At 32.3% G+C, this 27,855-nt stretch overlaps 2 protein-coding genes across 2 annotated transcripts; one reads left to right on the top strand and one right to left on the bottom strand.

Moving 5' to 3' along the window:
- The first annotated feature begins 1,216 nt into the window (after positions 1–1,216).
- LOC115703936 (NAC domain-containing protein 6) lies at positions 1,217–3,193 on the top strand. The gene is made up of 3 exons (XM_030631167.2): positions 1,217–1,523; positions 1,627–1,895; positions 2,375–3,193. The coding sequence occupies exons 1-3, from the start codon at positions 1,346–1,348 to the stop codon at positions 2,804–2,806; spliced, it is 879 nt and encodes a 292-aa protein (XP_030487027.2). The 5' UTR covers positions 1,217–1,345; the 3' UTR covers positions 2,807–3,193.
- Positions 3,194–20,367: 17,174 nt separating this feature from the next.
- LOC115705823 (endochitinase 2) lies at positions 20,368–22,279 on the bottom strand. Its single transcript, XM_030633270.2, has 3 exons — positions 21,749–22,279; positions 21,496–21,646; positions 20,368–21,121 (listed from the first exon to the last, which is right to left on the bottom strand). Exons 1-3 carry the CDS (start codon positions 22,176–22,178, stop codon positions 20,728–20,730), a joined length of 975 nt encoding a protein of 324 aa, XP_030489130.2. The 5' UTR covers positions 22,179–22,279; the 3' UTR covers positions 20,368–20,727.
- Between the last annotated feature and the right edge of the window lie 5,576 nt (positions 22,280–27,855).

Raw genomic sequence — 27,855 nt, 5'->3', positions numbered from 1 at the left:
TTTATTATATATAAATAATATTTTATTATTTTATTAAATAAAAATTAAAAGTCACCCAAATATCAGTTCAAATATTAATGAGATTTGTTTTATTATTATTTTATTATATATAAATAATATTTTATTATTTTATTAAATAAAAATTAAAAGTCACCCAAATATCAGTTCAAATATTAATGGGATTTGTTTTATTATTATTTTATTATATATAAATAATATTTTATTATTTTATTAAATAAAAATTAAAAGTCACCCATAAATTTCTCAAAAACCAAGAATTTTAGTTATATAGGCACACTTTATATAGAATAGATATTTACAAACTCATATATTACAAAATTAATAAAAAAATAGAAATTCAATAAAAATATAAATTATTTTAGTAAAAGTTTGTTTTTACAAAATTAAATTTTAACATACTTTTTTTTATATCTAAATGGATTATTTTTTTTTTTTTGAAATTGCTCAATTTGTTTTAAAATTTTGATTTTTTCTTTTAATTTCCTTACTATTCACAATGATTTTCTTGAAGATCTAAATTAACTCCTTAAGATCTATTAAAAAAATATTGATTTTTTTTTTTATTTTTATTTAAGTGCTACAATTTAATAATATTAAAGTTTAAAACCTAAATCAAATTACTAATTTATAAAGACATACAAGCAAATAATGAGACAAAATCTTACAGAAAAGTAAAATTTATAAAAAAAAAAAAATATATTTATATAATTGGGAGAATTTTGAAGGGAAAATTGATAATAGGCACAAAATTGGTAACTGTTGTTAAATATATATAATATATAGGGTATGATTTTGTCTCGTGATGTACTTTCACGAAATGTATTCTGTGGTACATTAGATGAGTCTCAGGTTATATTAAATGAGTGTCAGGGTACGTTTCTACTTTTTAATCCTAATTACCTCTAGATCAATCTCAATCGTCAGATCAAATAATTCTCTCATCTGACGACTGCCGTGCATCACGGATTAGAATCACTGAAAGTAAAATCATATCCCATAATATATATTTGTCCATATAATATTATAGTTGGTTTTTTCTACGTCAAGACGCGTAGGCTTCACTATCATGGGGTCCCCACATATCACACACTTCCAATATTGGACAGACTTTTCTGCCCCCCATATGTTTGGTCATGACTTGGTCACAACCATGGCTTATTATAAAATCTCCTACATCGTCCTCACTTTTTTATCCCATCCCATTTTTCATTTTCTCTTAAGCTACAAACATAAATATATGCATCCAACTATATACTGATCACCAAAACCAAAACCAAAACCAATACATTACTCATCATCAAATAATTAGCACTTTAATAATTAAATGGCCATCAACTCCATGGATCCTGATGTAATACCACTTGACCTTCCTGGCTTTCGGTTTCATCCCACTGAAGAGGAGCTTTTAGATTTTTATCTCAAGAATATGGTGTCTGGGAAAATGAGTTTTGACATAATTGGCTCTCTCAATATCTATCTCTTTGATCCTTGGGTCTTGCCCGGTACAATATATACATAATTATTACCTTTTTGTTATCAACATTTTGTTATTATGGTTATAATATAATAATGTGGGATATGTTTGTTTTTCTTTGACATATATAGAAAAGGCGAAGCTTGGAGAAAGAGAATGGTATTTTTTTGTGCCAAGAGATAGAAAGCATGGAAGTGGTGGAAGGCCTAACCGGACCACTGAAAGAGGGTTTTGGAAAGCAACGGGTTCTGACCGTCGGATTGTGAGTTTATCAGAGCCCAAAAGGGTGATTGGTTTAAGAAAAACTCTTGTTTTTTACAAGGGCAGAGCTCCTAGAGGAACCAAGACTGATTGGGTCATGAATGAGTATCGTTTGCCTGATAACTGCAAACTCTCTAAGGTAGTTAATTACTACTTTACTTTTTTTCCCCTTTATCTCTTACCATATATCAATCATAATTACATATATACACAAGAAAGGATCAAATACAAACAATAGAAATTATAAGTGATTTCACATATATATACTTGACTTGTAAAGTTTACGTTTGAGAAAATTCAAGGAATCTTCACATGCAAAATTCCAAAGAAAGAAAATAATAATAATATAATAATAATAAAGTACATATGCATACGTTTTTTTTAAATGCTAAAATTGCCTAGAACCTTCCAATATGCATAAGAGTTATCTCTAAAACGTACTAATAGTGTCAGTGTACTAACTTAGCCAATTTTTTTATATATATAAATTTAGTTAATATATAATTATTTTTCCAATTATCAAAATGAGAAAATCTTATAATAATTGCTAGCTATATATGGTCACATTTTTTTTTATAGGTAATTAATTAAGATATTAATTTGGTTTAAATAACGCAGGACATAGTTTTGTGCAAAGTATATAGGAAGGCCACTTCATTGAAAGTACTAGAACAGAGGGTACAAATGGAAGAAGAGAAAAACTTTCAGAATGAGCATAATTCTCCAGCCTCTCCAATGGACACCTTTTCGTTTTGTAGCCCACATGAAGAGCTAATCCAATTCCAACCACCATTAATGGCCGCAAATGACTTGGTGTTGAAGAAAGAAGTAGAAGAAGTTGTAGGATCAGCAACAGCAGTAGTAGATAATTATAATGCCTCCTTTACCACTGCATCTTTGCAAGTACCATATGGTTACAAGCTGGACAAGTTGCCTGAGTTACAAGTTCCAAAATTGAGCCTGGATTGGACCCAAGAACAGTTTTGGACACAGTTGAATAGTCCTTGGCTTCAAAACATGACCCCATTAGCCAATATTCTGAATTTGTAAGGACTAAACTGCAAAAATTGGTGGTTCTTTAGAATGATGAAGAAGGAAAAAAAAACTAAAATAACCCAATAGCTGTAAATAAATTACTTCTCTCTTGGAACTTTCTAACCGGGCGTTGGAAGAAAAGTGAGTGGCTATTACCTATTATATGACTTGGTCTTATATATTGTTATTTAAGTATAATTTGAAGGCTATAGTTTAAGTACAGCTCATTATTAATTTTAAATCTCTTGTTCGTTTGATTTCATGCTGTGCTTTCTAAGAGGGTAATTATATCCACCATAAATTAATTAAAGGTGGTATGAAAACCTTCGTAGAGCAAGGATTTTTTTTTTGTCATTCAAAATGCAAATTAATTAGTACAGAAAATTATGCCCTTATCTATTATATATATTTTCTTTTACATGATGGGTGAAATATCTTTAGTTTCCTTTCTTCTCTCTACTTTAATTAGTATAGTTCGGAAAAGCAAGTGGTAGTACTACACTTGTACTTAACACAAACTTGTTATCTATCTCATCTAGAAATGTTCAAAAGCAACAACAACATCATGTGAACTGGGAAAGAAAACCTCGTAACAACATAATAAATATCTGAGCTATAAAAGCAAGCAAATGTCATGCACACGCACACAATGTATGTCTAAATATTATACATATTTATGCCACAAGTTATTTGAGTGCTCGTCCCCACCATATTATATATAAACAATAAGAACTGGAATTTGAACATGACATTGAGGTATTGACCTAAATTATTTAATTTATTAGATAATTAATTTTACCAAAATTATATTTTGATAAATATAAATAATTTAAACATTTATCAGAGGTTGTATTGTTGAATCATACATCGTTGAAGAGACAATTGAACTCTACTTAGACTACTTGTCAGAGGTTACAATTGTTGGCTCTCGCTCTACTCAGGTTGATAGTTAAATAAGTAGAGGGAGCAGGGGTTTTTCTATTTGTAGTGTAAGTCGAGCTGATCGTGAAGAAGCATACCGACTCATTTGCAAAATATTGACGAGGTCCAATCGTGCTGTTGACCTTGAAATGTGGTCAACCAACAGCAAGGTCATATGGATGTGATGTTTGCCACGTGTTACACAATTAGAATTAGAAAATAAAGAACACACAAAATTGTTGTAGAGGTTCGACCCCCTTTGATAGCAGGTAATGACCTACTTCTCTTTTAGTTGTATTGATACTAAGGGTTAATACTATTCAGAGATAGTTATATGTGGGATATGATATAGCACCCTTGAGGACACAAAGTAGGAATTAGGATTAGCAAATCTCAAGTGTTGAGAGTGCTTGTATGGGCGTGTGAGGAAGAGAGTTATCAGACTTAGGGTTAGAACTTTATCACTTGGAGGCTAGTATCAGGCTTAATGACTTAGGATTTTCTAGATTAAAGTTAAGGCTTTTATATGCCTAAACTCTAATTTACAATAGAAACTCTAGGATATTTGTACATTTTAATTTATTAATTACAAAAGACCAAAATTCCCTTAAACATAGGTATTATTCATCTATTTTATTAAGCTTTTAAGGCCCAATTCCCAGCCCAAATCTTTCAGTCCACGTGTAGAGTTACACAAGAAATCTTGCAGGCCTTCTCTTGGCCGGCCAGACACATGCAAGGAGTAGGCTGGCCGGCCATGGTGTAGCCCAAAGACTGGCCGGGCATAGGGCCAGCCAGGGATGGCCAACCAGCTTCTGTGAGGAAGCTGGTCTATTACTTGATGTTCCGTTTGAGTGTCAGGGTCCCCGTTTGCTTAGGTACTAACTTGGCCTTTTTATTGGTGAGTTGTACTGTCACGTGGCATAAATTTTGTCCATGTAAGCACTGCCACATTAGGTGGGTAAAAATTATAATAACATTTGCCCCAAGTCCCTGTGTAGAGATCTGTACGGATAGGGACTTGTCAATTAGATTGATGCAGTTTAGGATTGCTCTAGCATTTATTGAATAGAAGTTATTGCATTTTTAGCCTTTTGAAATACTTTGTCTTAACTGTCTGATCTTATTTGTTGTAGTAAACTAACTGCTTTAATTGTCTCTTTTTTGTGGAGGTGGAGTAAGTGAAGAAAGGGTCCCACATGTTCTATATAAGTGATTTTTTTAGGGGGAAAACCCTTTTTCACTTTTTACATATCACTTCTCTCACTAGAAATTGTCATTTGAAGAAGCTCCTCATTCTCTATAGAGGGTCGAACCCATCAAGCACTATTCTCTTAGGACATTTGCGTCGTTTTGACGATCCAAGCTTCTCACATTCTTCCTCATCGTTTTCTTATATTGGGTAAGCTTTCTATTCTTGCTATTCCACTTGATTTAGTTGATTTTTCCATGGATGCCTAAATATTATTCTTTGCTTTGAACATCCTTTGATTATCGTATTTTCCATGGATGCTTAAACATTATTCTTTGCTTTGAACATCAATGGCTGTTGGAGCTTCTATATCCAAGGCATCTGAAGCACTTTGATGGACCAACAATCACAGGCCAAAATCATTAGCACCATTGAACTTATCAATCTCAAACTTCGAGCTCGACATTCTTGATCTTCTTGGTGAGTTCCTTGAAGAACAGTTTTGATTCTTAAATTGCTGAGAAAAGTTCGGATACCAATTTATAAAGTCTCAAACTCCAAACAAGAACAAACACAACACTAAAAACATAACATAATCATCAAGATTAGTAATTGAACAAACCAGTAACATAAACCAACAACAATAACAACTAATGAAAGCATAAAACAACACCAAGAACTTATGTGGTTGGGCTATACAATCAGGATGATCATGAGCTTAATTCACGGGAGAAAGCAACCTTTAATTGGTTGAGGAGATGATCTTTATTGGTCTGAACAGAGGTTACAAAAACAGGGAACCCTTCACTCAATGGAGTCTTGCTCCTTACAATATGTCTCACTAGTGACACTCTCAATCAAATACATGAGAGGCCATTTACAACTCTTAAACACGCTCTGAAATTCCTCTCTAAACTCTCTCTATTTCTGTCTTGAACATACACAAGTATGAGGTAAATATATAAGCACTCGGGTAGAACATTTAACTAACAAATTGTCAAGTCTGTTAAGTTAGTTAATAAGGGAGTTGGTTAACTGTCAAAACTGACAGTGAGTGTGTCCGAGTTCAAGGGTTCAAACGTCAACAAAAGCTGATGCAAAAAATAAAAAATCAAAGTAACTGATGAAATTCCAAAAAGATACAAAGAATCAAAGATGATATAATTTGCATTAAAAGACATAAAAGGAAATATGCAATAAAATTTTAAAATCAACAAAAATTATTGTTGTACTCGCCTTCAAGCTTGGCAAGCGATGAGTTTGAACAAAAGTCAGCACCAACAGCATAAGACTTTGGATGATGTGCTTGGGGAGAAGCCTTTGGTAACTCGAAGAGAATACAATATGGAGAATGCGACATTAGTGAAAAATAAGGGTCCATTGGTGGTTCATAATATAGTGGTGTTGACAACCTCAAATCAACAACTACAAGTGATTCTTCTACCACCAATGGCACCTCTTTCTTGCTTTTCTCAAATAACCTCTCAATTGGTTGTTCAGTTTCCTCATGACCATCCACATCCTTGACTGTGATTTGATCTTCAATAATTTCATCATTGAGGATGGATGTTTCTTCATTCACCAAATTGAGTTCATCATTTGTTGAGCAAGCTTCCAATGTATCCAAATTTTCAACCACTTTAAAGGATTCTTTCTCTTCAATTCTAGGCTCAGTCTCTTCTATGTATTCATCTGATGGTGCTTCTATTATATTCAAACAACTCTCATAACTTTCATTATTTGAGTTATTATCCTTAAAACTCTCTGAATCCTGCGCCATTAAATTATCACATAGAGCTTTTACCATGTCCGCCAATCGATTAATCTCTTTTGGAAGTGATAGTATATCCTCCTCTTCTTCAATTGGTTGGGGTGAGTTTGGACAATAAGGAGGGTATTGATGACTCCAACCTTGAAGTGATGGATTCCAATGCCAATCATAATCAAAATCTGCCATATCATTCAACAAATTTATTGCTTCATGGCCTCTCCTTAACAAAGGCTCTCCAAGAACCCTCGCTCCATAATCCACCCAGCTTCTTGTTTCATCATTAAGTCCATTATAAAAGAGCCACGTAAAACATCCACTTGAGAAAGTGGGATAACATCTCTTTCCAAGCTCTTTAAATCTCCTCCAAGCAGAATAGAATGGTTCATTGTGTTGTTGGGCAAAATCCTCAAGATATAGCATCTGGATTTATCTTGCAGGTCAAACTCATAAGTACAACATTAGTAAAATAAAAAAAAAAAATAATAAAAATAAAACTAATTTAGTAATTAGAAGATAAAAATTCGAAACCACAAAATTAATACTAAAACTAAAAAGAAAAACCAAATTAGAACAAAATTTAATTTTTAATAATATTACAAAATTTAATCTAAAAGAAACAGATTAGAAGTAAGCAAAAATAATTAACCAAAGTAGAAGTTAGTATAATTTTATGTAATATCAATCTTTAAACAATTCACTTAAGAATTCAGCGCCAAAAACTTGTTGCTCAATTTATAATCACTACGCAAGTATACGCAATCAAGTAGTACACTCACACAGGTGAGGTCGAACCACAGGGAATTGGACTAATTACTACTAAATTATACTATTGATTCTATCTGGTAAAAGAATGCTGTTTATGAATTAAATAAAACAATTCAGAAAATTAAAACTAACAAAAGGAAGATTAATCAAGATAAGAAAATAGGGAGACGAATCCTGTTGTTAAGTTACCAATGTTAATGTTTAAATGCTATCCTTCTCTTGAAGTGAATGACAGATTATGAATTAACCTAGCTCTTTTCAGATCTTCTAGGTTCTAAATCTCATGCTCTCTAATTAATCTCTTAATTAAACCAACATGAAATCAGCATTAAGCAATAATCTAAATGTCACAAAGGCTATGTAAATACTTTCGTTTCACATCAAAACCTAGACTATCCAATTTTAGCATTCTCAATTCTCACTTTTCAGATTTTGAATTGAGATCATAAAACATGTAAAAGGTGATCAATCTTGCACATGGAAATTAAACACAAATATGAATAGTGTTCACAATCAAGATGGAGGAATGGCAATTATTCATTAACTAGGAAAAACTTAAACAACATTCATCATTCTCCCTAAATAGGAGTTTAGTTCAAAACATCCATAATCAAATCCATAATTAACATTGAAATAGAAAAGAACATAGAAAAATTAAAGAGAAGAGAAAGAACTAGTTGAAGCAATTGATCCGGGTCGCCACCAGCCGCTCTTCTAGCCTCCTCCTTTGTTTCTAGGGTTCCAATTCTGAATACTCCCTAATTTTCACGAACTCTCACTATTTAAACCAAGTCTCAACTTAAAAATTCGTGAAATTACGAAACTGCCCAAAAATCCCGTCATTGGGGTCCCCGTCGCGACTGAGAATGCTCCCGTCGCGACGGGGGTAAGCAGCGATTTCTTGAAAATCTTTCTGCCAGTTCCCGTCGCGACTGGGATATTGCCCGTCGCGACGGGATTTGGCAGCAACATATTTTTTTGATTTTTCTTCTCAATTCTTTCACCACTTGTCCTCAATTCTTGTAAATACTTTCTTTAAACACCCGAGGACCTGAAACAAAAGAATCAAGCGTAAAATAGTCCTAAAACTAGAAACAAAGAGTGAAAACTAACCAAAAATACGACCCGAAACTTAGACTAATTTTAGCCTAACAAATTCCCCCAAACTAGATTCTTACTCGCCCTCGAGTAAGATAAATACTACTAACTACTAATCTACTAACTACGCTACTACTGCCTCATGTGTTGTTCTCTTCTATTGCTCAAACTAGAATTTCAATTCCACCAACTCTAACAATTAATTTAGATGCTTAGTTTGTCACATACTGCACAAACACAAGATGACTTGACGCTCAAAACAATGTTATAATGGTTTTACTCTTTCCAACCATTCCACTACCCGATAACTCATATGCTTGCATGCTTACCTCTCTCCACTAATGTTGACAACATCCTTTCGGAATCAATAGGACTTTTTGAGGTTTATAAAGTATGGCTTAGATATTTGGAAAAGGAAAAACAATTTTTTTTTTTTTTTTGCTAAAGATGTCATAAGCACAACAAATAACCCACAAGCTTCTTTTAACTTCAGATTTCCCAAAGTGTTCCCACAACTAACCATGATTGAGAAATTTTTTTCTTTTCCCAACATCACTGAATTTTATTATTTTTCTTGAATCATGGTTTTTTTTTTTTTTCAGTGATATTGATCTTACAACTTATCTCTTTTTTCTCAATCTTGCAAGTTTTTTTTTTCTATCTTCTCTCACACCATGTATTTTGCTCCCCCAAACTAATTATATAGCTTATGATATCATTGATAAAATAGTGAGGACAAAATTAACAGTGTGGATACATATTTCGGTTCCAACAGGTGAAGAACAAAACAAGTTTAGGCTCAAGAGGGTTAACTAAGGATAATCATTTCATGGTAGGCTTGAAAGGCTCAAACTATCAAACAAATGCCTAAATCATATTCCTATTGAATGCTGTCAAGGATTTCGCCTCAAAAGAATAAGACGTGCAAGTTCTAAGCTATTCAGTCAATCTTACCACAAACCATAGTAAAACAATTATAACATATTTCACAGATCATCAAATTGCATTCTTACACATGTTATACAAGCATCCAAACTAATCCAAAGAGTTAACAAAATTAAGCACACAGTTATTTTGCAATTTCAGAGCACATTACATTAAAGAGCAGCACACGATTATCTTTTAGCTTATTGCCATCCTTAACTAAAACAGAAAAAAAAAACTAACACAGAAAATTAAAGTGCAGAAAATAAAATTTTTAAATCTCTCCCCCCAAACTAAATATGACATTGTCCCCAATGTGTTAAAATAAAATTGTGGTTGAGAGATACTTACCTGCGCACCACATCAACAAGCGGTTGACGCCCGTAATAAGCGTCATGCAAGACAACTTGAAAATTATTGTTGTACTCGCCTTCAAGCTTGGCAAGCGATGAGTTTGAACAAAAGTCAGCACCAACAGCATAAGACTTTGGATGATGTGCTTGGGGAGAAGCCTTTGGTAACTCGAAGAGAATACAATATGGAGAATGCGACATTAGTGAAAAATAAGGGTCCATTGGTGGTTCATAATATAGTGGTGTTGACAACCTCAAATCAACAACTACAAGTGATTCTTCTACCACCAATGGCACCTCTTTCTTGCTTTTCTCAAATAACCTCTCAATTGGTTGTTCAGTTTCCTCATGACCATCCACATCCTTGACTGTGATTTGATCTTCAATAATTTCATCATTGAGGATGGATGTTTCTTCATTCACCAAATTGAGTTCATCATTTGTTGAGCAAGCTTCCAATGTATCCAAATTTTCAACCACTTTAAAGGATTCTTTCTCTTCAATTCTAGGCTCAGTCTCTTCTATGTATTCATCTGATGGTGCTTCTATTATATTCAAACAACTCTCATAACTTTCATTATTTGAGTTATTATCCTTAAAACTCTCTGAATCCTGCGCCATTAAATTATCACATAGAGCTTTTACCATGTCCGCCAATCGATTAATCTCTTTTGGAAGTGATAGTATATCCTCCTCTTCTTCAATTGGTTGGGGTGAGTTTGGACAATAAGGAGGGTATTGATGACTCCAACCTTGAAGTGATGGATTCCAATGCCAATCATAATCAAAATCTGCCATATCATTCAACAAATTTATTGCTTCATGGCCTCTCCTTAACAAAGGCTCTCCAGTAACCTCTGCTCCATAATCCACCCAGCTTCTTGTTTCATCATTAAGTCCATTATAAAAGAGCCACGTAAAACATCCACTTGAGAAAGTGGGATAACATCTCTTTCCAAGCTCTTTAAATCTCCTCCAAGCAGAATAGAATGGTTCATTGTGTTGTTGGGCAAAATCCTCAAGATATAGCATCTGGATTTATCTTGCAGGTCAAACTCATAAGTACAACATTAGTAAAAAAAAATAAAATAAAAAAAATAAAACTAATTTAGTAATTAGAAGATAAAAATTCGAAACCACAAAATTAATACTAAAACTAAAAAGAAAAACCAAATTAGAACAAAATTTAATTTTTAATAATATTACAAAATTTAATCTAAAAGAAACAGATTAGAAGTAAGCAAAAATAATTAACCAAAGTAGAAGTTAGTATAATTTTATGTAATATCAATCTTTAAACAATTCCCCGGCAACGGCGCCAAAAACTTGTTGCTCAATTTATAATCACTACGCAAGTATACGCAATCAAGTAGTACACTCACACAGGTGAGGTCGAACCACAGGGAATTGGACTAATTACTACTAAATTATACTATTGATTCTATCTGGTAAAAGAATGCTGTTTATGAATTAAATAAAACAATTCAGAAAATTAAAACTAACAAAAGGAAGATTAATCAAGATAAGAAAATAGGGAGACGAATCCTGTTGTTAAGTTACCAATGTTAATGTTTAAATGCTATCCTTCTCTTGAAGTGAATGACAGATTATGAATTAACCTAGCTCTTTTCAGATCTTCTAGGTTCTAAATCTCATGCTCTCTAATTAATCTCTTAATTAAACCAACATGAAATCAGCATTAAGCAATAATCTAAATGTCACAAAGGCTATGTAAATACTTTCGTTTCACATCAAAACCTAGACTATCCAATTTTAGCATTCTCAATTCTCACTTTTCAGATTTTGAATTGAGATCATAAAACATGTAAAAGGTGATCAATCTTGCACATGGAAATTAAACACAAATATGAATAGTGTTCACAATCAAGATGGAGGAATGGCAATTATTCATTAACTAGGAAAAACTTAAACAACATTCATCATTCTCCCTAAATAGGAGTTTAGTTCAAAACATCCATAATCAAATCCATAATTAACATTGAAATAGAAAAGAACATAGAAAAATTAAAGAGAAGAGAAAGAACTAGTTGAAGCAATTGATCCGGGTCGCCACCAGCCGCTCTTCTAGCCTCCTCCTTTGTTTCTAGGGTTCCAATTCTGAATACTCCCTAATTTTCACGAACTCTCACTATTTAAACCAAGTCTCAACTTAAAAATTCGTGAAATTACGAAACTGCCCAAAAATCCCGTCACTGGGGTCCCCGTCGCGACTGGGAATGCTCCCGTCGCGACGGGGGTAAGCAGCGATTTCTTGAAAATCTTTCTGCCAGTTCCCGTCGCGACTGGGATATTGCCCGTCGCGACGGGATTTGGCAGCAACATATTTTTTTGATTTTTCTTCTCAATTCTTTCACCACTTGTCCTCAATTCTTGTAAATACTTTCTTTAAACACCCGAGGACCTGAAACAAAAGAATCAAGCGTAAAATAGTCCTAAAACTAGAAACAAAGAGTGAAAACTAACCAAAAATACGACCCGAAACTTAGACTAATTTTAGCCTAACAAATTCCCCCAAACTAGATTCTTACTCGCCCTCGAGTAAGATAAATACTACTAACTACTAATCTACTAACTACGCTACTACTGCCTCATGTGTTGTTCTCTTCTATTGCTCAAACTAGAATTTCAATTCCACCAACTCTAACAATTAATTTAGATGCTTAGTTTGTCACATACTGCACAAACACAAGATGACTTGACGCTCAAAACAATGTTATAATGGTTTTACTCTTTCCAACCATTCCACTACCCGATAACTCATATGCTTGCATGCTTACCTCTCTCCACTAATGTTGACAACATCCTTTCGGAATCAATAGGACTTTTTGAGGTTTATAAAGTATGGCTTAGATATTTGGAAAAGGAAAAACATTCTTTTTTTTTTTTTTTTGCTAAAGATGTCATAAGCACAACAAATAACCCACAAGCTTCTTTTAACTTCAGATTTCCCAAAGTGTTCCCACAACTAACCATGATTGAGAAATTTTTTTCTTTTCCCAACATCACTGAATTTTATTATTTTTCTTGAATCATGGTTTTTTTTTTTTTTTTCAGTGATATTGATCTTACAACTTATCTCTTTTTTCTCAATCTTGCAAGTTTTTTTTTTCTATCTTCTCTCACACCATGTATTTTGCTCCCCCAAACTAATTATATAGCTTATGATATCATTGATAAAATAGTGAGGACAAAATTAACAGTGTGGATACATATTTCGGTTCCAACAGGTGAAGAACAAAACAAGTTTAGGCTCAAGAGGGTTAACTAAGGATAATCATTTCATGGTAGGCTTGAAAGGCTCAAACTATCAAACAAATGCCTAAATCATATTCCTATTGAATGCTGTCAAGGATTTCGCCTCAAAAGAATAAGACGTGCAAGTTCTAAGCTATTCAGTCAATCTTACCACAAACCATAGTAAAACAATTATAACATATTTCACAGATCATCAAATTGCATTCTTACACATGTTATACAAGCATCCAAACTAATCCAAAGAGTTAACAAAATTAAGCACACAGTTATTTTGCAATTTCGTAGCACATTACATTAAAGAGCAAAGACACGATTATCTTTTAGCTTATTGCCATCCTTAACTAAAACGAGAAAAAAAAACTAACACAGAAAATTAAAGTGCAGAAAATAAAATTTTTAAATCTCTCCCCCCAAACTAAATATGACATTGTCCCCAATGTGTTAAAATAAAATTGTGGTTGAGAGATACTTACCTGCGCACCACATCAACAAGCGGTTGACGCCCGTAATAAGCGTCATGCAAGACAACTTGAAAATTATTGTTGTACTCGCCTTCAAGCTTGGCAAGCGATGAGTTTGAACAAAAGTCAGCACCAACAGCATAAGACTTTGGATGATGTGCTTGGGGAGAAGCCTTTGGTAACTCGAAGAGAATACAATATGGAGAATGCGACATTAGTGAAAAATAAGGGTCCATTGGTGGTTCATAATATAGTGGTGTTGACAACCTCAAATCAACAACTACAAGTGATTCTTCTACCACCAATGGCACCTCTTTCTTGCTTTTCTCAAATAACCTCTCAATTGGTTGTTCAGTTTCCTCATGACCATCCACATCCTTGATTGTGATTTGATCTTCAATAATTTCATCATTGAGGATGGATGTTTCTTCATTCACCAAATTGAGTTCATCATTTGTTGAGCAAGCTTCCAATGTATCCAAATTTTCAACCACTTTAAAGGATTCTTTCTCTTCAATTCTAGGCTCAGTCTCTTCTATGTATTCATCTGATGGTGCTTCTATTATATTCAAACAACTCTCATAACTTTCATTATTTGAGTTATTATCCTTAAAACTCTCGAATCCCGCGCCATTAAATTATCACATAGAGCTTTTACCATGTCCGCCAATCGATTAATCTCTTTTGGAAGTTGATAGTATATCCTCCTCTTCTTCAATTGGTTGGGGTGAGTTTGGACAATAAGGAGTGTATTGATGACTCCAACCTTGAAGTGATGGATTCCAATGCCAATCATAATCAAAATCGCCATATCATTCAACAAATTTATTGCTTCATGGCCTCTCCTTAACAAAGGCTCTCCAGTAACCTCTGCTCCATAATCCACCCAGCTTCTTGTTTCATCATTAAGTCCATTATAAAAGAGCCACGTAAAACATCCACTTGAGAAAGTGGGATAACATCTCTTTCCAAGCTCTTTAAATCTCCTCCAAGCAGAATAGAATGGTTCATTGTGTTGTTGGGCAAAATCCTCAAGATATAGCATCTGGATTTATCTTGCAGGTCAAACTCATAAGTACAACATTAGTAAAATAAAAAAAAAAAATAAAAACAATAAAACTAATTTAGTAATTAGAAGATAAAAATTCGAAACCACAAAATTAATACTAAAACTAAAAAGAAAAACCAAATTAGAACAAAATTTAATTTTTAATAATATTACAAAATTTAATCTAAAAGAAACAGATTAGAAGTAAGCAAAAATAATTAACCAAAGTAGAAGTTAGTATAATTTTATGTAATATCAATCTTTAAACAATTCCCCGGCAACGGCGCCAAAAACTTGTTGCTCAATTTATAATCACTACGCAAGTATACGCAATCAAGTAGTACACTCACACAGGTGAGGTCGAACCACAGGGAATTGGACTAATTACTACTAAATTATACTATTGATTCTATCTGGTAAAAGAATGCCGTTTATGAATTAAATAAAACAATTCGTAAAATTAAAACTAACAAAAGGAAGATTAATCAAGATAAGAAAATAGGAGACGAATCCTGTTGTTAAGTTACCAATGTTAATGTTTAAATGCTATCCTTCTCTTGAAGTGAATGACAGATTATGAATTAACCTAGCTCTTTTCAGATCTTCTAGGTTCTAAATCTCATGCTCTCTAATTAATCTCTTAATTAAACCAACATGAAATCAGCATTAAGCAATAATCTAAATGTCACAAAGGCTATGTAAATACTTTCGTTTCACATCAAAACCTAGACTATCCAATTTTAGCATTCTCAATTCTCACTTTTCAGATTTTGAATTGAGATCATAAAACATGTAAAAGGTGATCAATCTTGCACATGGAAATTAAACACAAATATGAATAGTGTTCACAATCAAGATGGAGGAATGGCAATTATTCATTAACTAGGAAAAACTTAAACAACATTCATCATTCTCCCTAAATAGGAGTTTAGTTCAAAACATCCATAATCAAATCCATAATTAACATTGAAATAGAAAAGAACATAGAAAAATTAAAGAGAAGAGAAAGAACTAGTTGAAGCAATTGATCCGGGTCGCCACCAGCCGCTCTTCTAGCCTCCTCCTTTGTTTCTAGGGTTCCAATTCTGAATACTCCCTAATTTTCACGAACTCTCACTATTTAAACCAAGTCTCAACTTAAAAATTCGTGAAATTACGAAACTGCCCAAAAATCCCGTCACTGGGGTCCCCGTCGCGACTGGGAATGCTCCCGTCGCGACGGGGGTAAGCAGCGATTTCTTGAAAATCTTTCTGCCAGTTCCCGTCGCGACTGGGATATTGCCCGTCGCGACGGGATTTGGCAGCAACATATTTTTTTGATTTTTCTTCTCAATTCTTTCACCACTTGTCCTCAATTCTTGTAAATACTTTCTTTAAACATCCGAGGACCTGAAACAAAAGAATCAAGCGTAAAATAGTCCTAAAACTAGAAACAAAGAGTGAAAACTAACCAAAAATACGACCCGAAACTTAGACTAATTTTAGCCTAACACTTAACAAAATCGCTTATTGGGTTTAGGTTGTCCTCACTTTACTTTTTTATAAGTGGATGAAATAGGTATCATCAGCCAATATAAAACTCTCATAAAAACACTTTGTTAGCTTATTATTGACTTGTATCTTTTAGCAACATTTTTATGTAATGTACTTTGTTTCATTTACTTATTAATAAATTTTTTACCTTAGAAAAAAAATAAACTATGAAGGCTCAAGTTAAATTGAAGTGCTATTTTTCCAAATTTTGTTCAGGATCACAATTGAAGGGGAAGTGTATTTGTATAAAACTTTTAACAAAATGGAGAAATTTTTTTATTAGATTACGTAGTGTTGGGTCATCCCATCTCAGCTCATAGAGCGCATTAATTTAATGATGGTGGTGTTCAATCAATAGAAAATGCCACCAACATGTGATAGTTACTTTCATCTTCATGATAATGGATATGCAAATATTGGTACTAGTAACGAAAAACGACTTCTGGTGATCTCAAGTCAACCAAAATTGACGGAATCAAATTTGGAAAATTATGGGATAATAACAAAAAGTACCCCATTTCAAAAAAATAAAAACAAAACTAAAACAAAAAAACAAAAAGTACTGAATGTCTTCAATATTAGGGTTTATCACAAGCATATACGAAGACAGCCAAGACAATTAGACAGAGACAAGAGACATCAGAAAAAATGCAGAGAAGAAAGATCATACATTGTTCATTAAACCACATATAATATTTTTAGGCGCAATCCGATCCAATTATATATATATATATTAGATGTTAAATTTTAACACATCCGATCCGATCTAATTAATTTTAGTCATCTAATTAAATTAGATCGGTCTTATATATTTATTTATTTAATTTTGAGTTAATTTAATATTTTAGGCTTATTATTTTTTAGATCAGATACATCTAATATTTTAAGTTTGGATTGAATTATTGAATTCATCCATTCCAAAAAAAAATAGTAAAATTTTAATGTTAATTTTTATATCTTTATATATTAAAAGTGTCTATCTAACGGTATTTCTTGGTTTAACATTCTTGGTTTAACAGAATATACTTAAATAAAAGAATATTCTGTTAAATTTAACGATTAGCTAGGTTTGATCTCCGTTAAAAAATAAACCCAATAATTAAACCCAAAAAATTAAACAATTTTTTAAATAAACAATCTTTTAAATATTAATAATCTCTTTTTAAATTAAAAAATTCATCTTAGCCACATATCTCTCTAACAAACCTATCTTGAGAGAATATTAATAATTTTTTTATTTATTTTTTGAAAAAGAAAAATATAGATAAAATAGTTAGAAAAGATAATATAAAAGAAGATTGATTGTGTTGGCTTAGAGATTTTTGGGCTTGGGCTTAAAAAAATAATAATAAAAAAAAGATAAAATGGGCTGTAATTAGTATTTACCTTATATGTTTGTGCTTATTTTTAGTTTTATTTTTAATTTTACCACCAAAAGGAGAAGGTTGAAAAATATTAGAATATGAAAATATTATTGGTGCTTATTAATAATTTGCAAAGAATGTGAAAGTCTATAAATATATAGTTGTGTAGCTATTATTAGATATGAAATGAGATAATAGAACTTTTTTCAATTAGAAGATTAATGTACATTTTACTATTAATAACATACATTATTATAACACAACTATATTTTACTTACTAAATATACTGACACATATTTTATTTTTATAAAACAAATCGTTCAAATAATTATACTATTTTAATTATTAATTCAAATAAAAAACTAAAATATTAAATAAAACTAACACTACGTGACTTGGCACGTAACAATCACCTAGTATATATATATATATATTATGTATAACAATATAAAATGTAATTACTTATCCTAACTAAATAAAAATACTAATTAGTTCGATTGGATGTTAGATGCATTGGATTTTTAGACACTCATCCAACATCCAATCCGATCCAATTGAATATTCAAAAATAACATCAAATCCAATCCGATGACAATTTAATATTTACTGTTTGACAGTCAGTGATCATTGGATTATGGACACAACATGACTATGAATAGTTTTTTCATACAAATTTTACACTAAATATTAACTTTTTTCCAATTTTACATTTATAATTTAACGAAATTTTTATATTTATATTTTTTATATAATTTTTTTATTATTTTTTAATTATTAAAGTTTAAAGAAGTTTTTTTTTCAACTTCTTTAGTTGACTTCTTTCCCTTTCTTTCTCTTTCTCTAAGTTTTCCTTTTTTATTTTTTTTTCTAATTTTCTCTCCTTTTCATTTTTTTTTCAAACTATTTTTTTTTATCTTTGTATGTATATATAAAAATATATAATAAATGTAGTATTTTTATATCTCATTTTTTTAACACTTGCTCTCTCACAAATTTTAATTTATTATTACTTTTTTTAAAAAATAAAATACAAACTCTTATTCTATTTTTGTCTCTTTTTTATTTTTTTTACTATTCTCACTTTAACAATTTTAAACTGTTTTCTTTATGTTGTGAATGAACGCTTCGACAAACACATTAAACAGAATAATGATCAATGAAACCAATTCAAGACATTGCACTAATGTAACAACAAACATAAACTAGCAACAAGAACATTAAACACACACAAAGAACACAAGAACTTAACGAGGTTCGAACAAGATAATATTTTCTGAGTTCTCTTGAATCTTCCATCTTCAGAGTGTATAGTTTCTTCTTCAGATAGAGTTTGTTAGCAAGGGATTTCTTCAAGTAAATTGAGGCAAGTTTCTCCCATAATCCCAAAGTTGTTTCCTCATTTGACACTTCTCTCAACACTACTTCATCTCCCAAGCTCAGCAGGATGGCACTATGTGCTTTTGTTTCGATTTCTTTAATCTTCTTCTTGTCATCTCCCAACTCCTTTAATTCTTCCTTGTACATGTCAATGGCTTGGTATATACTCTGATGAACAAGAAATGCTTTCATTTTAATCCTCCACAGTCCAAAGTCATTGGCTCAATTGAACTTGTCTACTTCAAAACATGCAGAAGCCATGGATCACTTTCTTTATTCTGTTCTTGTTTTAAGAAACCTGAGCTCTGATGCTGATTGTTGTGAATGAACACCTCGGTAAGAACACATTAAACAAAACAATTAATGATCAATGAAACCATTTCAAGACAATGGACTAATATAACAGCAAACATAAACCAGCAACAAAGAACACAAGAACTTAACAAGGGTCGAACAAGGTAATAGTGAATCACCTTGCCTACATCCCCGACCATAAAACAGCAACAAGGGCCTTAGATAATCTTTATTAGCTGATCTTTAATGAGAGATTACAACAATTCAATTACACAACTTAAGAAGCTTGCTTCTGTAATTGACCTCTTCTTATGGTGATGATAACACACAATATCACACCAATACAAACACTAATGGGCACTCATAACTCATCTCTCTCATTCACTAAACAGCATGAGAATTCACTCTTTCTCTCAATCTATTTCCCTTGAAAAGCAACCACCATTTATCGAACCAACTGAGCCTTAAAAAATAGTAGTGCAGGAGCTAGTGTGTGACTCGATCACCGACAGTCATAACTGACAGTTGGTTAATTCGATTATGTACTGTAGGGGTAGTTTAGGTATTTTGATATTTGGTCAACACACAACACTTTAATTAATCACATTTTATAAAAAAATTTAATTAATTTCTTTTAACGTTTATAAAAATATAATTTTTTTACTTTTATCATTTTCCTCATATTTTTAACACTCTTTATCTCTCTAACTAAAAAAAATTAAGAGCATCCCTCATGTATTTTTCTATTTTTTACATGATTAATAAAAGTAGTATAATTTTTTTTGGATGTTTTGTAGTTTATTTAGAGTTAATTTATTAATAATTTGCATATTTTAAAAAGAATTGATTTTTTGTTTCTGTTGATTTATAGCTATCTTTTTGTTATTTTTATGTTGTTGTTTATGTGTTTTATAATTGTTTTTCTATTATTTTTATGTTTTTTTGGGTACCGTTGTTGTTTAGTTTATTTGTATTTTTAATTGTGTATATTTTGAGTTTATTCCAAACAATATTTTTGTTGTATATATGTGCATTTGTTTTACTATTTTTAGTTGTTTTTAAGTGGTTTCATGAATATTTCTTTTGTTGAACAATTATTTTTTAGTTGTTTTTTTTATTCATGTATATTTACTATTAGCTAAAATTTAATAAAATATTAAAATATTAAAAATTGCATAATAATATAAGAGAAATGCTAAAAGGTACCCGTAGTACTTAAGAGAGTATCGCTAGCCAATCGCAAGACGACATATATAGAATCGCTAAGTACCACTGGTGCCCAATAACAATGCTATAATAGTAAATAAAAAAGTATAAGTGATCCAAATTTTACATTATGTTATATTGTGATACAAATTTAAATCACTTTTAGTTATGTCATGAGATTTTTGTATCATAATTTAGCACAATAAACTTTTAACAAAGTGACTCTCTTATTAAAGTGCATCTCTCCTATTAAAGCACTAGATACAATGTGCGATTATTATAGAAGCGGTGATGACTAAATTAGCACAAGAACTAAACTTAAAAGTTAAATTGCAAAGAGCCATTTCCTTAGTTTACATAGAGTTGAGCAAGACACCACTGGCGAACGACCTCTGGTTGTAACAGTCAAGGTTGTCCCCATACCCAACCCTGAATATATCGCAGTACCTCTTGTAGAATCCTATTCGATCATCAACCTTAGCATTCCACCCTATACCACATTCGATCCCACCATTGATGATGTTCGTGATCACACCATAGCCCGGAACTCGACCCGCTGCCCTGTCAGCCCCAGACGGGTTCCATCTCCCGGTGATGACGTCATGGGACGACGGTTTCGGCGACTGTGGGGTCATCCAGAACCATAGTGCTGTCTTGAATGAAATCACGGGGTCTTTCTCAACAAGGTCCGGGTTGTTCAACAAGTCTACCCCGATAGCTCTTCCACACTGTCCGTAGTTGAAATTCCTACAAATTTATCGTTTTTTTTTTTGTTCATAATGTTAATATCATTAATTTCGACTAAAACATATCTACGTACTTTCTAATATAACAATTAACTTACATGTACATAAGAGAAATGGTATAAAGGTTACCACATTCTTCCGTGTTAATATGTACCATATAATTTAATATAATAATTTTTATGGAGTATTACTAACTAATCACAAAATGACACTAATAGAAGCAAGTGTCAGGCACCACTAGCACACGTACATAATAAATGACTTGTATAAATGGCACTACTGTTACTTAGCACATTCTTACGTGTTAATATCATTATAGGTGCAATTAAGTATGGAATATCGCTAAAGCAATTGTGTATATATATATATAATTACCAAGTAAGTTGAATGGGTCCACGACCATAATATTGCTTTCCTGAAGCACATGGATAAGTTGAGCTGGGAGAACAATATGGTGCAGGGCTTCTCTCCTTATTGAAGCAGTAACCCCAGGAATATTGACCATCAGGTGCTCCTGCCCATCCACCTACATATATATATATATACACACATATAATTAAACAATCTAATTTCAAAAGAAGCAACAAATAAATGAAAAAAAAAAAAAAGACGACATAATTAAACATACCTGTAGTTTCATGGGATGTTTGGCCTAAGAAAGCAGCAATCTCTCTTTTACGGGTTGCATCATCACCTGTGGTGCCGAAGCCAGGGAAGGAGTTAGAGGCTGCAATGAAAGCGTCGTAGGTGTAAAACCCTCTGGCTAAACATGCACCATCGTTACGATGCTTAAGTAGATTATCAAAGGTTTCTCTTGAAATGATTCCACCAATGCCACTACCGCCACCGCCACCGCCTCCTCCACCACCGCCGCCTCCGCCGCATTGGCTTTGGCAGCCATCGTTACAGTAGTTTGGGCCACTACCGCACCATCCAAATTGGCTGCAGCACATCCCTCCTGGGCACAGAGCACCCCCGGCTTGCCATCCACATTGCTCTGCTGACCCTCCTTGTATGGAGAACAACAGGGACACAATTGTCAATGCCCAAAACTTCATCACTACTATTTTTAGTAACTACTTAGGTTGTGTTTTTTGGTGATTGATTTGATGATGTTGGAGGAGTAATGCTGGTACTTATTTATACATGTCAAATGATGTAAGTAGGATGATAGATCTCTCCATAGTTATATCCTTTCCTAATTAATAAATAAATAATAATAATAATTTTTTTAAGTAGTCATTTTGGACTTTTATACATGATCACATGGGTGTTGTTGCTTATCAGCTCTTGTCGCCGTGAGATTTATTGTATTCATTATTTTTTTGGAATTTTTTTTTCATGAAATTTATTGTATTCCTATGTGTGAAGAATACAGGTTTATTTATGGCACATGTACAAGACGAGGCGGCTTCTATAAAATATATTTATACATATATATTTTTTTTGAAGATAGGCGGCTTCTGTATATTTATATTAAATATAAAAATATAGAAAAGTATGGTGCCTATTTTAATTTTAAATATATACGTGGGATTCTATTATAAATAGCATTGCATTATTAGGGGTAACCCTAATATGAGTTATATAAATTTGAGGCAGGGTTTTTTTTTAAAAAAATAAAATAAGCATCTTCAATATTAAAATGAAATATGATCAAAGAACTTAAAAATAGCCGATAAGCTAGGGATAGACTCTATAAACACATATTTTAACACAATTTTTTACATTAGTTGTTTGTTATACCTAAACTTCCCAAAATATAAGTGTGTGATAAATATTTAAGAATTATCTAAATATATATATATATAAAAAAAAATATTCTTATAAAAGTAAGTTAAAGAAAGCATACCTTATACTAAAAATTATGTACTTGACTTCCGATAAAGTGACTTCCGATAAAATCCTAACAACCAAGTTTAATAGAAAAAAAAATCAAATATTATCCTAATTCTACCGAAATTTCGGCAGCATAACGGTTATAATTGAACATTTCCAAAAAAATTCAAACCTATTAATAACAACAAAACACAATTCAAAACAATATAAAATAATCACAACAACATTTAGCAATATAAAAGTTTACCACCCATCCGACTGCAGTATATGTATTCACAGAACCTACTTCACTACGGATGAATATTTAAGATATTCAAACTCTACTAAGCATTCATAATTATTATAATAAAAGTTAGTAAATGTATACCTCGAGCTACCTTGAAACCGATCAACACCAAATAAGTCGGATCCTTGCAAATTGACCTCACAACCTACAACGTAAAGAAATACTACAAAATTACCAATTTTTTTATTTAGCTACTTACTACTTATATAAATTATGAGTAACTAGTTAGTAATAAAAATACATGAATATGAATGAAAATTAGTAACTTGCTAAATAGTTGTAACTAACTATTTACTAGTTACTTAAAAAAATAAAAACACATGAATAAAATTGAAAATAGAAAAAAAAAAAATTAATACAAAATATAGTTAATTTCTAAATTTTTGTTTCTAAACTAATTTTAAAGAAATTAATTTCTAAACTTTTATTTTAATATACTCTCCTATCTCATTCTCATCACAATATTTAATTAACAAGACTATTAGTTTAAACTTTAAAATACTCAATATATACATATACAATATATAAAATACTCTCCTATATCACATTTCTCATTCACAATATATATACACACAATACATATTCAATACAACACAAAATACCTACATATATACTCTCCTATATCACATTTTTCATTCACAATATATATATACACATAATACATTTCTCATTCACAATATATATACACACAATACATATTCAATACAACATAATACATATTTAATAATATAGAAAAACCCTAAAAATTTTATAAAATAAAAAATAAAGCAATGTACATTACTAAAATTAGTAGAAATCAGATTTATACCTTAATAGACGTTGAGATACAATGTTTTCTCCTCTAAAAAACGGTGGCCGGAGGTATAACCACCACAACCACTACCTCTACCTTCGGTTTACCCAAAAAAAATGAGGAAAAATGTGATCTTTTCAGGTATATAGTTTTAAGTATGAAAAATAGAAGATTTAGAAACAAAAATGAGCTAAAATGGTGAAAAATGGTGAAATGGGGATGATTTTTCGTGGTGGTTGGCGGAGAGGGTTTGGGGTTTCTCTGATTTGGGGATTTTTGGGCTGGCTGGTCGAATGAGGAAGACGGAGTGATGAGCTAGGGTTATAAACCCTTTTGGCGTCGGTTATTTGGAAATAACCAACGCCATAGGGGTGCACACCCTATGGCGTCGGTTATTTCCAAATAACCGACGCCAAAAGTGGCGTCAAATTCCCTTCTAAAATTTTTTAACCCTATGGCATCGGTTATTAATTATTATGCTGAAAAAAGCGACTCTAAAGGCTTGTTTTGTAGTAGTGAAATAATATTCATCATCTCCTCCAGAGGTTTACGAGATAAAAATACACTCTGAAAATATGAAGGTCAATAGAAGAAACTTTGACTAAGTGATAAAAGATGAAACGAATTATTATGTGGCAGGAAACGAAATCAGGCGAGTACTGACACTGTATTTAGTAGTCTTCTACTATAGTTTGTTTATCTTTTCACCAAATTAGAGAGAAGGTTACTCATTCTAAAACCCTAATTCGAAAAGAAATCCAACACTGGGTTAAAATGTTTAACTTACTACAACAAAATGTACTTTCCACAACAAAATATTGACGACAATTTCTTTCAAATGTTCTAAAAATTCATGTAAGATGACATAATATTCTCTTAAATGTCATTAAAATAATTAATAACATTTAAATAATAAATGTCGTATAAATTTTTAAAAATGACATGATAAAAATGTTGTTAAGAATATGTCAAGATAATTTTCAATTGTTATTAAAACATTGAAGACAATTTTTTAGGACTTGTTTGGTATGTCGTATAAGGAGGGATATATTGTATTGAATAATAAATAACACTATGTTTGGATAAAACAATGTATTGTATTAATTATTACGACTAAAATTTTTAATATCATGTAAGTTGTATTATTTAATACATAATAAATAGTCTGTATTAGCTTGTATTGTAATATTTACAAAGGATCTGAAGTTAATCCAACTCTCTGACTTGGACCCGAACCCGGACCCATATACCCAGGATTTGAACCCGAACCAGACCCGGGACCCGGACCCGGGCCTGGACCAAACTCGAACTCGGACTCAGACCCGAGACCCGAACTTGGGACCTGAACTTGGGACTCAGGACCAAAACCCAGGACCCGTACCCGGGACTCGAACTCAGACCCGGACTTAGACCCAGACCTGGACCCGGACCCAGACCTGAGATTCAGACTCGGAACCAGCACCCGTACCCAAGACCCGAGACCTAGACCCGGGACCAGGACCCGAATTCGTACCTAGGCCTAGGACCCGAACCCAGACTCGGAACCTGGAATCCGGACCCGACCCCAGACCTGGGACCAGGACTCGGACCCAGAACCGAGACCAAGACTCGGACCGGACCCAGGACCCGAACCCGAACCCAAACCCAGACCCAAACCTGGGATCCGGACCCGAACCCAAACCCAGACCCAGACCTAGGACTCGGACCCGAACCCAAACCCAGACCTGGGACCCGAACCCGAACCCGAGACCTGAGACCTTGGACCCAAGACCCAGACTCGGACCCAGACCTGGACCCGAACTCGAGACTCAGGACCCAGAACCTAGACTGGGACCCGGACCAGAAAATAGACCTGGGCTGGGACCGAAACCCAGACCTAGACCCAAACTCGAGACTCGGACTTAGACCCTGGACCCGACCCGTAGTCGGTGTTTGGGTCGAGTTTTTTGAAAATATATATAGTATAACCTTACACAATCTATTAATACAAATCAAGACCAAACAGTATTGTATTAAATAATACTAATACAGTAAATTACAATACGATGTACCAAACGAGCCCTTAAACTATTATTTTAACTACTCAATTAACATTATTAAAACAATGAATACACATAAATTACTTATCCATATACATAATAAATTAACAGACATGTGTGAGTTAGATCGTAGGTTTCACACTTATTATTACGTATTAAATTATTTAAAGCACAAGTTTCCCAACGAAAATGATGAAAAAAAAGTAGAAACAAAAACATCTACATTATTGAAATGTTTGTTTCTTCCATCGCCGTCTTCAAAGACATCGCTGTCAATTGCAGCCTCCTCTCTGGTCTTCTCTATTCCTATTCTACTTGTGATACTGCTACTACGTACCTCCTTCTCTCGTCGTGGGCCTTGGCTTGTCCTCCCTGCTGGGGCGGGCAAGTGCTTTTTGGGCTATTTCCTTATGTGGGCTGTTGTCTCCGGCCTCATTTCCCGGCCTGACGTACCGATCATGTGCCTTTTCATGCTCCTGGCGGCCCATGCTTAGTCCTTCTTCAATAGTGACATTTATTTTTTTCAATAGTTTCTTGGTTTTAAAAATTTAAAAATAAATTACATCACATAATGACAATTATGAGATTTTAATTGGAGTTAGTGCTTTGTAGAATTAATAGGGTTTTTCCTCTGTTGCAAATTCTGCTCTTTCGACGGATTTGTCTTTTCCGTATTAATTAGTAACATGGAATGCATGTTAGTTGTATTAGAGTTACTATTACCGAATTATTAATTTATATAATATTAATAAAACTAAATCCAATACTATTCAATTATATTTTTTAAATATATAAAATTTAATTTAGTGTAAAATTTGTTTATAAAAATATATCTAACTAATTTTATTAAATAATAAAATAAGTAAATTAGTTTAATTTTTTTAAATAATATAACTAATAAATTTATTTTGAAGTATGATTAATTAAATGAATTAACGGCTAATTTAAATTTAAATTAAGATTTATATAAAAAATAATTATCTAATTTGATTGATACTTTTAAATTAAATTTAAATATTTAAAACTATTCTTTTTTCAAAAAATAAAATAATTAATTTATTGATTTAAAAGTATTAATTTTAACGGTTATTTTTAATATAAAATAATATTAAGCCAACAATTTCTATTAGATAGCCTTCCATTTCTTTTCTTTCATTAAAATGGGTGACCGGTGTTGCGTTCAGTTCGAAAGGCATGATTTTTAGTATGCCTCTAAATAAGCTATATTTAATACAAGACAAATATATATATATATATATGTATATATATACTAGTCATGGAGGACGTGTCATAGGCACGTAACTCCTGTCAAAATCTGTAGGTTATAATCATGTATCTTTCTTTTATCAATTATGTTTAAACAAATATTAAAAAAATTATGTTTAAAAAAGCACATAGTGTAGTATAAGTTCACTTATTGAAGCTAAGATCATTAGTCGTTCTATCTAATTAAATATAAGTTCATATGATTTGCTCTACCATTATTTACTAAGAAGCAAAAAGCTTATAAGAAAAATAAAATAATATCTAACAAAAAAATTATAAGAATAAAAAGTAACAACACAAAAAACACTACAACAAATTCATTTTTTCGCCCCTAAAACAACTATAAATCGCCCCTAATTTCTTTTAGTGGCGACATGTCGCCCTTAAAAGGTCGCCTCTAAAAATTTGCGCCTAAAAGTACCATTAAGGGCGACAAAAAAATCGCCTGACAATTGGGACGACACTGTCGCCCCTAAAAATGAAACACGAATTTCTGTTTTTTACTTTTAGAG

The sequence above is a fragment of the Cannabis sativa genome, chromosome X, assembly GCF_029168945.1.
Source record: "Cannabis sativa cultivar Pink pepper isolate KNU-18-1 chromosome X, ASM2916894v1, whole genome shotgun sequence".
NCBI lineage: Eukaryota > Viridiplantae > Streptophyta > Magnoliopsida > Rosales > Cannabaceae > Cannabis > Cannabis sativa.
Note: the sequence above shows the minus strand (reverse complement) of the source record. Positions and strands in the feature narration are given on the sequence as shown.

Excerpts from the sequence above, each read along its gene's own strand:
- LOC115703936 (XM_030631167.2), top strand. The coding sequence starts at position 1,346 with ATGGCCATCAACTCCATGGATCCTGATGTAATACCACTTGACCTTCCT. Across the intron at positions 1,524-1,626 it reads TGATCCTTGGGTCTTGCCCG|AAAAGGCGAAGCTTGGAGAA; the intron begins GTACAATATATA and ends TGACATATATAG. Across the intron at positions 1,896-2,374 it reads ATAACTGCAAACTCTCTAAG|GACATAGTTTTGTGCAAAGT; the intron begins GTAGTTAATTAC and ends TAAATAACGCAG.
- LOC115705823 (XM_030633270.2), bottom strand. The coding sequence starts at position 22,178 with ATGAAGTTTTGGGCATTGACAATTGTGTCCCTGTTGTTCTCCATACAA. Across the intron at positions 21,647-21,748 it reads AACATCCCATGAAACTACAG|GTGGATGGGCAGGAGCACCT; the intron begins GTATGTTTAATT and ends ATATATATGTAG. Across the intron at positions 21,122-21,495 it reads GGACCCATTCAACTTACTTG|GAATTTCAACTACGGACAGT; the intron begins GTAATTATATAT and ends ATAAATTTGTAG.